Raw genomic sequence first — 13,564 nt, 5'->3', positions numbered from 1 at the left:
TTGTTGAACAGAAGCCTTTGTTTTTCTCCTCAAGGTTGCTAGTTTTTCTGCTTTTTTGGACTGAGGGTTTTTGCTTTTATTTCCCATTTCATTGTGGTCTAACTCAACTTCTGGGCCAACAAAAGTACTTTGGCAACCTTCTAATACCTTAGGCCCAGCCCAACCACAATCTTTATTGTCCATATTCTTTCCATCATCTTCATAATCAAAATTGTCCTGACATCCATCATCATCATTATCCTCCTGAAATCCATCATGATCATTATCCTCCTCAACTCCACAACCAGCATCAAAAGATCCCACATCAAACATACTCTGATCATACTCAACATATACAGTAATGAAATCATTCTCATCTTTCGTTGCCAATACATCAACTAAAGGTGTGTTGGGTGTAAATTCAATTAAACCATTCATCAAGCTCCTCCCTTTACACCTATAATATACAGTAAAGTCAGCATCTTTCCTCTCAATCACCTTCCTAACTGATTGTACAATACCAAAATAATTAATTTCAAAACAACCCACTTTGATATCAAGGCACCCATCATCATACAACCTCGTTTTCTTCTTAAAAACAAACCGTCCCTCATGCCATATTTTTAGGTTGAAAATGCTTTTGATTCCAGTTGAAGGATTAAATAAAGGGTTTTTTGTCCTCATCTGCGCAATTACCAATTACAAACCCTAACTTCAGAACTCCACAAAAACAAACCGTAGCAATTGAACAATTCAATTGAACAATTCAATTAACAATGCAATTGACACCAAAAAGACATTAACTTTAATGGGAAAAAAAACCTTACCTTTTACTGTTGAGAGGAAGTAAAATCGCTACGAATCTTCGGTCACAATCAACAATGGTGACAAATGAGAAACCAGACAAAGTGAAGGGAAATGTGGAGGGAAGGAGATGGAGTTGAGGAAGAGGCAGTAGAAACTCACGAAGTATTGTGTCTCATTATACTTCCCTGCGTTTGCAATCACTCGCGTATTATGCAACTGATATACTATAGTCAACGCCAGAAATTACACAAAAGCCACCGAAAATTGAATTAAGGTATCTATTTTAAAAAAAAGTCTCTTAAAAGGTTTTTTACAAAAAAGATTATAAAAGGTGTTTTTTTACAAAAAAAAAAGGTTTTAAAAGGTGTTTCTTTGCAAATTTCCCTAAAAATAAACATATATTTTAACCAACCACACCCTACAGGCCCTACAAGCCCTATTGGCCCCTACCTCTAATCTATCCTACGAACCTTATTGGACTTTACTCCTACCCTACCCTACGAGCCCTGTTGGCCCCTATCTGTACTCTATCCTATAGGCCTTAATCGCCCTTTCTCCTACCCTACACTACAAGCCCTATTAGCCTTGTTGCGGTCATGCTCGTTTGAGCACAACATATGTTCAATCGAGCAGGTTTGAGCTAACAGCTATTGTTACCTTTCTTGATTGCTTCCACGTATCCATTTGGTCGCCTTCCTCCAAAGCATATTCAACAATTGTTCACGCATCCTAGTGCACCATGTAGTAACCCAAACAAATCAATCCACACTTGTTTCTTGTATCACCAAATCATGGTATAAATATTTAAAAACCAATGCTCTAAGCTTTGATTCAACTAGTTACACCTATCTTTAAGTCCAAAATTCTTCTATCAACAAATGCCATGTAATAACCCATTAAATAAAAGAGAGTTCAAGATCAAATCATACTCTAATTATCCATGATTCATTCATAGAAAATGGGGATTGTGTAAATAATGATGCTAATTTAGACATTTGTTACTTGTAAATTGTAATTCTCTTTTTATATCATTATTAAAATATTGAAGAAGAAAATTTATGAGCTAAAAGAATTATAGAAGCTAATAGACTTAATTTAATTGACAATTTAGAAATTTACTGAAAACATAGGCCATACAATTATAAGAGAGCATTTTAACCCCATTGAAGCAACTTCTTGGCAGGGTTGGCCCTGGGATAAAATTTATTGGCCTTAATTATATTTTTTTTGAAAGGTATAGGTCATAACTATATTATTCCTTTATTCCATATTACTTACAATTGATAATGTTATTTCTTCAAACAATATGTCGCTATCAAATAGAATTAAAATAGAACGAAGTAAATATAAGACATTTATAAAAAAAATTAAATCTATAATGTTGGAAAATAAAAATAAAGTATGCACTAATACATAATATAAAATCAAACAAAGATATTTCTAGTAGCAATTTTTGATGCAGAATCACTAATATCACAATGTCTAAATCAAAAAAAGTTTTCTTATACTAATTATTGAAAAACAATTAGTTAAATGGGTCTGCATTATATTGATAGAGTCAAGACAAAAAAAATATATGATTTAAAAAATGAGATTGCACAACTTAAAATTCACTTATCCTTACAATAATCAATCAAATATTTTATCAAAATATTACAACTTCAAATGACCACATAAAAATCCATATAACAAATTGACAATTCCAAATAGCAAAGAGAAAATATTACGCATTTACATGTTTAGCTTAAATCAATAAATATAAAATTAGTCAAAAAAAACACAATAGCAATGTATTATAAATATAATAGAAGGAAATAATTAGAAAAATCATAAATTTTGGAGAGTTAGTCACACAATGCAACAAGTAAACCTGCAAGAAAACTAAAAATATTATAATTGTTAAATAATATATAAAAATATTATAATTGTCAAATAATATTTATTGAAGGTGCGTGTTCCTTTGTGCTTATTACAACAGTCACTCTATTTAATTATCTTCAACTATGAAAGTTAGCTTTAACTTTGACGCAGCTTGATGGCAAAGCATTAAGCCTTTATACATGCGACTTGGGTTTAATTTCTGCCAAAAATAATAAGGTAATTTTTTTGGTGGCTCTGAGCGTAAGTCCAACTTATCCTTGCCGAGGGCTGGCACTGCTTCTTGGAATGGCTGCCAATGCCATTCTAGCGTTGTATTGGTTTCCATACTGCAACACAATTCTTTCTGCGAACGAGAGGACATAAAACAAGGGTAAGAAAAAAAAATGCATGTTAGCAAAGACTTAAGAAACAATTATGACAAATAAAATGATGTTAGATAATTTAATTTTTCACAAAAGTTTATTGGTTTAAGCTTAGTTTTCAACTATCAGCTTAAGCTTTTGGTTGAGTTGATTTGTTGGCTTAGTATCTGAAACCAACGTGATAAAAAGGTTACGAATTTGAATCTCATCCATTCCTTATTTCAAGTTGTAAATAAGGGCATGTGGTAAATCCATAATTCTAATCCAAAGCGCTTTCGTGTAAGGTGACTTATTATTATATAGTATAATATATACCAGGGCCTTTAAAATCATCTAGTATCATATGTGTCGCATCCACACTTCTAGCCAAAAGAAATACTGTATGAGGGCTTGATAGTGTATAATATGTCCTATGGTTGAACCATCAACTTAAGCTTTTGGTGGTGCATCTACCCTTCTAGTCAAAAGGACTCTCAATATTATAACATATTTTGGATCTTCAACCATCAGCTTAAACTTTTGATAAAGTTGATTCCATGACTAATTGATACAAAATTCATAAAAAAACCTGAATAATAATAAAATGTAGGAAAAATTATCGAGAATAATTTACCCTTTTACTCAACGGCCGCGAGTAATCCCACTTTTGATTATTATCTAATAATACAACATTTTGATATATATTTGCTCCCAGCAAACCCAGTGGGTCTTGACCACTACAACCCCTCCCCTCCTCTCCCACTTCAGATATGTTGGGAGCAAATACATATTAGAGATGAGATTATTATAAATAATCAATAGATGAGATTATTCGCAGCGAATAAGTGAAATGTTCGATTATTTTCAACAATATTTCCTGAAACGTAATAACATACCTAACGCTTGAACTTGGTTTTCCTGGATTGTCTTTTACATTCATGGCAGCAAATTGGTAAGACAAACAATCATCTACAAGATCAGTTGTAAGTGGAGCTTCACAAGAGGAATGAAGCTTCCATGACTTAGGCACAACCAAGTTCCTGTAACACAGAAAACATATTACCTTAAAACATAACTACATCTGCATAATTGCACATTCTTCTAGGAAATAATTAATTTTCATCCATACCCTTCATAAGATTTGTACTTGCACAGATTAATAAAGTTAACACTATATCCTTCAAACAGAATACTTAGATTCTTTGCAAGATCAGGAACCTTGGAATCTGGTAAAACATCCCAAACCTTGATGACTTGTATATAACTTGATTCTTCCTCAAGAATGTCGACTGTCCAAGCGAGATTAAGCGTTTTATCAACCTTGTAAATCACCAACAACTCATGGGTCGCGCCATCATCAGTGATGGACTGCCGCCAGCCATCAGCAATCTTGCGCAGCAGATTTTGTACGCGTTTCTGAGCCTTGACACTCTTTATGCTTGATATAGATTGTTTAAACTCATTGCTAAAGGTAACCTGCATAAAGATCAGAGATTCAGACTAGTGATGGAATAAATGCTAGCCATCTATGGTTTAGAGTAGAGGTGCCAGGTCGGGGCGGGGTGGGTCAAAATTTAAATGGGACGGGTCATGTCAAATGTTAAACGGGTTGAGCCAGGTTAAAGTCCGTTTAAACCCGATCCATTTTGACCCGTTTTTAAAAAGTTAATAAAATAATTTTTTTATTATAATTTTAAAATGATAGTAATATCCGGCCAGGTCAAATGTATATAATAGTAATATCGTTTTAAAATATATAAAAAAAATGATAAATTTTTTCCGGCAATTAATTATTATAATTATCCGGCCCGACCCTTTGCATCAAGGCCCGTTATTGACTTGACCCGTTAAAATGTGACCTGATCCTTGACCAATTGGGTCGACCTGCTCCGTTGAATTAACAGCTCTAGTTTAGAGTAGTGATGAAATAAGTACCTTCCATCTTGCTTCCTCGAGTTTAAGGTGGCTGAAGAAATCAAGTTTATCAACTGGTGTTTCGTGATTAAGATTAACGATCTCATCAGCATAATAGAAGCAACCACGATTTTTTGCATCGCGTATAAGGTTTTTCCACACTGAAGAGCTGTTACCTAAAGTACTTCCACTTCCAACTATCCAAAGACAGTACCTAAATTTTACATCGACATAACAGAAACTGTTGTTATTGTTCGTAATCTTCCAAGAAACGAAAACATTGTTAAGGCATACTGATTAATACCTCGCCCTGGTGAGAGCTACATTAGTTCTCTGACGATCAGACAGGAACCCTACCGATCCATTTCCATTGCTTCGAACAGTTGAGATTATTATGATATCCTCTTCACCGCCTTGAAACCCATCAATTGATCGAATGTTGATGCAAAACTTTTCCTTATGTTTCGTGTATTTCTTCTCCAGTTTTTCTTGAAGCAAACCTACTTGACCCTTATATGGCGATAGTACTCCCACACTCACCTTCTGTTTAGTGATGCAATAATGTTCTGCACATACAAGAAATGTTATAATAAAAGGCTCCAAATATTCTAGAGTATAAAATATATTCAGCACCGGGTATGAGGAGTTGTTAGAGTATATAACATATTATAGGGCCTCCTTAACCATTAGCTTAAGCTTTTGGTTGAGTTGGTTTCTTGATATGATATCAAAAGTCAACGTGACCATAGGTCACATGTTCAAATCTCAACTACCCCTCAAATTCAAATGGAATATTTCGCACTAGGTATGAGGAGGTCTAAGTTGCATCCACACTTTTAGCCTAAAGGACTCTCATGTAAGGGAACGTGTTAGAATATATAACATATCATAGGGCTTCGACCTTTAAACTTTTAGTTGAGTTGGTTCCTTGACAAAAGAGTAATGCGTTACATCTACACTTCTAGACTAAAGGACTTTCGTACAAGGGGACGTATTTAAGTATATAGCATATCATGGCGCCTCAATCACCAACTTAAGCTTTTAGTTGAGTTGGTTCTTTGAAGTATCATAATGTTGATTCTTGTACAATAAGGATATTTTCCATTCTTTAGAACATTCATACTAATAAAAAGAAGTTTCAGTTCCATACCTTTGAAAAGCTTTGCAATGATCTGATCAATAACCTTTGCCTCCTTAAAATTTCTAGGACTATGCCCTTTCTTGAAATTCTCCTTTCCATCAGTCACATGTACGAAAGAATAAGATCCAAACATGCTCCCTTTGAGATAATTCTTAACATAGTTTCTTCCTTCGACATTGGGTGCATTTACAATCTTGTTCTGATAAAATTCTTTATTCGGAAACAAGCTGATAGAAGGGTGCATCCGATACTGAATGTTCAAAAGATGCTTTTCTTTCCCTAACCCTGCCAGCCGTTGAAATAAACTCCTTCCGAAGTTCATCTTTCCTAAAACCTATATAAAAAAAAAAAGAACCTTAAGATTTTCATACTTTAAATGAGAGGTGTTCAACGGGGCAGGGCGGTCAAAATTTAAATGGGCAGGGTCGGGTCGAGTCATGTCAAATATTAAACAGGTCGCAGCGGGTCAAAGTCCGTTTAAATCCGACCCACTTTGACCCATTTTAAAAGTTGATAAAATAGTTTTTTTTATTATACTTTATAACCCGTTTGGTCGATCCACTTATGTATATAATAATATCATTTAAGAATATAAAAAAGTGGTAAATTTTTTTCCGCAATTAATTCTTATAACTATCCGACCCTGCCCGACCCTTTACACCAACGCCCACTAATGAACCGTTAAAATGTGACCCGATTCTTGACCTGTTGGATATACTTCACACGTGAGACAAGATCCCACATCAATAAAATAGTGGGTTGTTGACTTTGCATATATATTGGGTGAGCTAATCTTCCTACTACTATATAGTTTTGGGAAATAGTGAATCTCACTAAGTGTATGTGCAAGTAAACGCTCTTGACTCGTGGGTTTGTGGGCCCGAGCCCACGGGTTTTCTGTGTCCACACGAGTGGGCTACAGTGAGATTATTTGACAATTTGTCACGGCCTAATATCACCCATTGGGTCGACCCTCCCCGTTGAACACTTCTACTTTAAATGCTAAAAAGATGCAAACATTATGTAGGGAGACATTATCTGACCTTGCTCCGAACCATTGCTGGGAGTTGCCGATCATCCCCTATGAGAATCACAGTTTTCAGACCAAAAATCTGTAAAGGAATCGCTGACTCGCATTCTTTGAGCTGTGCTGCTTCATCTATTATCACTGTTTCAACATCTGAACCTATTTTAATCGCGCCTGAAGCAGTGCAGAATATCAATCGCGCATTATTCAAGCAAAAATCCTTAACACTTCCCTTAATCTTGGGCTTAGGAAATCTCTTATGAAGTAAATTCAATATACCCATCAATCCTTCTCTATTCATCATAACCTGTTCAGTGAAATTACAACTATTTTTTCGCGCATTTTCTACCAGGGTATTAAGCATACCAACTAATTCAATCATCTGTTTAGCCACACGAAGTGGTAAACTTGATGTCGGTAAGTGAGTATACAAATTCTCTGCACAAAACACTAAACGATTTGCTAAAGAAACGAAACTCTTCCTCACAAACTCATCAAATGTCGAAAATTCATCGGTTTTTATATCCGCCTTATCATTACTTGCTTGGCCCTTTTTTTTTTCCTTCATCTTATTTTTCTTCTTCTTTATTGGTATAAGTTTCCGTTTTTCTTCCCTCCCCAGACCCTGACCATAGTTTTTATGAGCAGAATAAACTGGGTTTGATGATGATGAATCTTCATTCATGTTATCCTCTTTCTCAACCTGTACTAAGTAAGTATCATGCTTCGCCTTAGGGTCTTCGAGTAATGAAATCATAGACTCCAAACTAGTCTTCCAACCAGTTAACGGTAAGATACACTCTTCAATAAGCTTCACACGATATTTGAGAAATATGTCGACTAGCTCAAAATCATCATCGATCTTCATTCTTTTTTCATTTCCGACTAGGACTATGTCTCCTAACCCATAAGTATCATAAGCCAAGGACTCTAAGAAGAGTGTTACTAGTCTTTTTGCAACCTGAATCACTGCTACATTGGTGGGTGCACAAGTTAGTGTCCTACAGTAGTTGAGTTTTAGTAGTACAAAAAGTAATGAAGCTAATGTCTTGGTCTTCCCAGTTCCTGGTGGACCCCAAATTAGCTTTGAATTGTATTGCTGGTGTGTGCATTTAGTCATGGAAATGCTGCTTAAAACTGCTTCTGTTTGAGATTTGTCTAATCCAAATGAACTAATAAGGTCAAACACTTCTGTTTGTGTAACATTGAAGTTTTCTTCAGAGATGCAAAGGGTACAATAACCATCATCCACCTGAGAAACAATTGAGAAATAAACACTATGAATTAGAAATGATACTTTGTCAACAAATATCCAAATTTTAGCAACTAGTAGATTACTTAACAGTTACTAAAAACAATTAGCAGAGCTAAAAAAACACTCTTAATTAGCTGGTGTATTGCAATTAGCTCTTAGTTGTTCACCAGAGGCTTTTCGACCAGATGCTACCATTGGTTGTTTGCTGTTAGCATTGTGTTGGTAAATGAGATCACACAGGGGTGAATGCTAAGTTAGAATGAGGGACACATGTGTAGGAGTCACGAGAGTTTAGTTTGAGTCGGAGGAAGACAGATTACATGAAGTAGTTACTTCAACAAAAAAGTGATGAACATTAGCGAACCGATAAGAACGATAGAAAGTTGGAACTCATTAGACTTAAAAAGAGGGTGAGGAAGACCGAAAATGATGTAGGAAAATAAAAAGTAGAATAAAGTAAAGATATTATATTTCAGAATATTATGTTTTTAGGAAATTAAAATCTTTTTTAATATTTAGGATATTAAGGTTATTTTGTTTCCTATTATTTAGGTTTATGTCAATATTTTGTTTCCTTATTTTTAGTCCTAATCTCATGCATGAATAGAGGTGTTTTCCTCATTGATAAATTAACAAAAACCAATTATTCAAAACTCAAATCAGTCTTATTTGTGCATTATGATTTTCTATAAATGACTTAGTGGACAAAAGTGTAAAATAATATGAATAACCTAGACTTACAAATTAAGATAGTAGAAAATTGAAATGAATGGAGAACCGGAGAAAAAATCCATATGAACGACTATTGGAATTAATATATTGATTTATGCAATCAACCCCAATCTTTTGAGAATAAGACTAGTATTGTTGTCTTTGTTACATGTTGGTGCTTCGGATACCTTATGTCAATATTCTTAAGTACTGGGGATGCCCAATTAAGTCAACAATAGAAACAATAATTATTTGTTTGACCGATCAATAAATTAAAAGTCAAAAGTAGAGGTGTTCATTCGAGTCATCTGGTTGATTTCGGGTCATGTGTATTGGGTTAATTCTAAATCGAGTTTTATGCTCACATTGATTTTTATATATTTTTACATACATTTTGAAGTCGGGTTAAATCAGATTCAAATTACAAAATCGGGTAAATATCAACTAATCGATCACTTTTAAAGACTTATTCAAAAGTCAACCAACAAGCAAAAACAATAGATATACTTACAGAAGAGTCATGTTGTAGCATCTTGTGAATGGGACCCAGTCTTCTACTATGAGGATCAGGATTCAATGCCCTCCAAATCCTCATATTGGTAGTAATATTCATCAAAAATGTAACAAAAAGCCTCACATCTTTCTTACTTAATATCTCCCGATCAATTTTTTGTGACAGTAATATCTCAAACTTAAGTTCATCTTCATCATACTCTGACACATACCCAAAATGAAGGGGTTTATCCGGTTTGATCAAATCATCAATACTTCTTGGCCTTGAATTTGTTATAGCAAATATATCACCTGTCTCTGGCTCGTAATGTGCGGCATGATTATTAACATCATGTATTATTTTCGTGGAAATGCCGTAATATAATTTTTTAGGAGGTTTGTATTTCTTAGAAAACGAAATAGATGATATCTCACAAGCAGGTGCATGGCCAACTGATTCTAAGCCTGAACAGAATTCAGCGCGAGTCTCCTCTATAAGTGGCAATTTAAATGAGTTCATGAAATGTTCAGTTGATGAGAATATGTTCGGTATGGGTTTGACCTGTTTATTGTATACAATGTAAAAAATTTGAGAAAACACAATATAATTCCAGCAGGTCTTGTGAATGATCGTTTTATTGTGAGACCAATAGCTTAATCAGTCCAATTATGATTTTTTACAATATGCGATCAGTGTTGGTGGCGCCTTATCCACATCTTAGATTACTAAACTCGTTCCTCTTACCCATCGTTTGTTATTGTTCATTGCCTTTAATCATTGCTCTTTACCTCCTTTACTTATCTTTATTTTTAGTTATTTATACGTATTCTATATTTCTATTTATTAGGTTTTTGTAGCTATTTGATTACAGGCTTTTGGGTAGTTGCAGGTTTCTCTCCCTTTGAAGACCCTTATCGAACCGAGAGATTCTTTGACCGCACTCTCCTCTATGGGTATAAACTGTCGTCTTTTTTCCCTCTCCAGACCCTGACCATAGTTTTCTTTGAGCGGGATACACTGAGTATGATGACGATGATGATCTGTGATTGATCGATTTAGTGTCATAATTGACGTCGTTAAGGTCAAAGTTGATTTCTTTTAAAGTTATAATTGATCATTTATAATATATAACTTAAAAGCATAATAGACTATTTTAAGATTATAATTGATGCTTTTAATGTTATAATTGAACTTTTCATTTTAATTGATCCATTTAAGGTTTACTTTAAGTTGAAATTAATCGTTTTGATGTTAAAATTGATACCTTTAAAGTTAAAATTGATTTTATTTTTAACTTTGAGTTTGGTCCAACTTATTAATACCCGCTTCATAATAAAACGGTCTCTTATTGCGTTTTTGCATATAATATAATTGAATTTGAAAATTGATTAGTTCTCTATGCTCCGAAAGATGGAACAAAAATACACAAAAAATTAGCATAGTTAAATTGCTTTTATGTAACAAGGGTGCAAATACACAATAAATTTGGTGTTTGCTATGCTCTGAGGTTGGAAAAAAAATATCTGTAGATATTTATGTAATTGGCATTATTGAATTATGGATAATATATAGTTTTTATAAGTGATTATATTCTTCATTTTATTTTTATGTTATTTGGGATGATATATTCTTAGCTTATAAAGATGATATGTGCACATATATTTACATGTAGTGTGATTTTAATAAATAGTTGAAATTATAGGGTTTAAATTTTCAAATTTTCATAGTTTTGTTTGGTAAATTTTATCTATACACGATTTTAACATTAGACCTTATTTAGTTCACTACAATCACATTCTTAATATTTGTTGTTAAATCCTCACTTTTGTAATTATAATTTATATTCACTTTTTTAAATTGAAGTTTTTAAATACTAAAGTTTTTTTTTTCCATCTAACTTTTAATAAACTTAGTTTTTAATATCTTAAGTATCAATTATAACATTCAAAATGACAATATGTGTTAATTATTTTGTGATCAGAGAGTATTTCAAAACTGAAGATGTAAATTTTAGTTCTTTTACTATCACCTTTTTTTGAATAACCATATGATGATTTTAATTTTTTTGTGTATGTTTTATATAAGCGTAGAAATATATTCAAATAACCAAAATTTTTAATAAACAAACAAAGAAATATATTTAACTAAGAAAAATATTTTATTTCATATATATATATATATATATAACTAATTTCATAATTTCCTAATAATAATCAATATCAAAATAATTCCCAAATACATATATATATATATATATATATATATATATATATATATATATATATATATATATATATATATAATAAGTATTAAAAAAATGAGTATATTATAATTACCTTATTAACGTAGAGATTATTGTTAAGAACATCTTTGATTGACCATAAGAACACAAAATCTAAAATGTCAGGGAGTCGTTCCTTTTTTCCATTGTTAAACTTCTTCATTTTCGTATTCATCAATTGCAGAAAATAATCGAATTTGAGTAATATAAACTTCAAAATTAAAATAATTCTATATTTTTTTAGGTTATTTTTCCTTCTTTCAATACACAAATAACATAAAAAGATGCATTTGCATTAAACTTTATGTAGCTTCGTGAAATTAAAGAGGTTAGATTATGTAATGGAAGGTGCTTTACTTGACGGAGACTTGGTACTTGACGAAGACTTGGAGATTGCTTTTTTTATTTTGGAGTATAGGAAGGAGAGGGGTAACTTAGAGTCGAATTCAAAATCTTATTCGAGAAAAGTATTATATTTGTTCTAAATGACACCCTCCAATTTACTATTAATGTGTCATTTGCTTTACGCACTTTTTCTAATGTATTTATTCAGTTTTTAATATCTCCAATTAGGCATAATTAAAAATTATGAAAAGTTGATATAAATAATCCTTATATTAAAACGAATTAAACAAGATCTCACTTGACTATATTTTAACTTATAGATTAATTATAAAGTACAAGTTAAGAGTAAGCAATGAATAGTATCCAAAAAGCAAATAGAACATTAGTAATGAATTGGAGGGAGTATAAGATTTGAATCTCTCGGTTTAACTATTTCTTAATTCTTACCCTTTGAATTTTACTTCTAACAGTTAAATATTGTATGAGTTCGTTTCACCATGAGATGGATCAATAAAATCAGCTTACTTTTCAAAGTGGTCACTTTAAGATGGTAACTGAATAAGTGATCATTTGAAAATTGCAAGTGATTACTTTAACACTGTAAATGTACATTAGGCTAACTAAATAGAAAAAATCTTACCGTAAGATATTTTCTACCTTTTAATTATTGAAGCTTCATGCTTGATTTCTTCTCCTTTAGTTAATTTTAGCTTGCTTTAACTATTTCTTCCTTTAAATTTTAGCTTTACTTATTGAAGCTTCATGCTTGCATTGATTTCCTCTCCTTTAATTAGTTGTTTTGTTTACCACTTTTTCATGATGTGATTATCAATTGTTCATTTTGTATTACTAGTCATGGCGCAGTGTCGGCAAAAAAGGATCCTGCGAGTAAATTTCCTTTGATGCTCCCTCATTTTTTAAGAATTAATTTTTAATTGTTTTGAAGCTTTTACTTTTTTTGTTATTTAGGTCGGGAGTGTAAATAAAAATCAAACATAGGTCGCACCAAGAAAAATAGTAGTCACCATCAGTGACGCAAAATTTAATTCTCTTTGAAATTTTTATTTTTAAACTATCGTAATTGTAATTGAATCAAATATAAAATGAACCTTTTAAAATACTTCTTTTATATTATATTTGCTATATTTCACTTTTTACGCAATCTAAAATATTATTTTATTCATTTATATATTGAATTATACACATCTAAAAATTATAAAAAATTATTATGAAAGTATGCGATTAGACGATTCAAACAAGAATCCACTAGACTATATTTTTACTTACACATTAACCGTAATATATATAATAAACTTGAATAATAAATAGTGCTCATAACCAAAATGTTGCAAGTATTTAAAAACGGAGAAAATATAAGTGAAAGAAAAT

At 32.2% G+C, this 13,564-nt stretch overlaps 1 protein-coding gene across 2 annotated transcripts; it reads right to left on the bottom strand.

Annotated features, from left to right (window-relative positions):
- Positions 1 to 2,705: 2,705 nt before the first annotated feature.
- Positions 2,706 to 12,298, bottom strand: LOC130826185 (uncharacterized). Of its 2 annotated transcripts, XM_057691756.1 has the most exons (9): positions 11,886 to 12,298; positions 9,568 to 10,110; positions 7,107 to 8,342; positions 6,073 to 6,397; positions 5,227 to 5,488; positions 4,944 to 5,136; positions 4,138 to 4,484; positions 3,905 to 4,048; positions 2,706 to 3,010 (listed from the first exon to the last, which is right to left on the bottom strand). In XM_057691756.1, the coding sequence occupies exons 1-9, from the start codon at positions 12,003 to 12,005 to the stop codon at positions 2,971 to 2,973; spliced, it is 3,210 nt and encodes a 1,069-aa protein (XP_057547739.1). In that variant the 5' UTR covers positions 12,006 to 12,298; the 3' UTR covers positions 2,706 to 2,970. The 2 variants fall into 2 exon arrangements, with proteins under 2 accessions (XP_057547739.1, XP_057547740.1); XM_057691757.1 differs by lacking the exon at positions 9,568 to 10,110.
- Between the last annotated feature and the right edge of the window lie 1,266 nt (positions 12,299 to 13,564).

The sequence above is a fragment of the Amaranthus tricolor genome, chromosome 10 (assembly GCF_026212465.1).
Source record: "Amaranthus tricolor cultivar Red isolate AtriRed21 chromosome 10, ASM2621246v1, whole genome shotgun sequence".
NCBI classification, from domain to species: Eukaryota; Viridiplantae; Streptophyta; class Magnoliopsida; order Caryophyllales; family Amaranthaceae; genus Amaranthus; species Amaranthus tricolor.
Note: the sequence above shows the minus strand (reverse complement) of the source record. Positions and strands in the feature narration are given on the sequence as shown.

Bases quoted from the DNA above. Each gene is read 5' to 3' on its own strand.
- LOC130826185 (XM_057691756.1), bottom strand. From the start codon at position 12,005: ATGAATACGAAAATGAAGAAGTTTAACAATGGAAAAAAGGAACGACTC. The intron at 8,343-9,567 runs GTAAGTATATCT...ATTGTTTCTCAG, and splicing joins TGCTACAACATGACTCTTCT to GTGGATGATGGTTATTGTAC. The intron at 5,489-6,072 runs GTATGGAACTGA...TTGTATGTGCAG, and splicing joins CATTGCAAAGCTTTTCAAAG to AACATTATTGCATCACTAAA.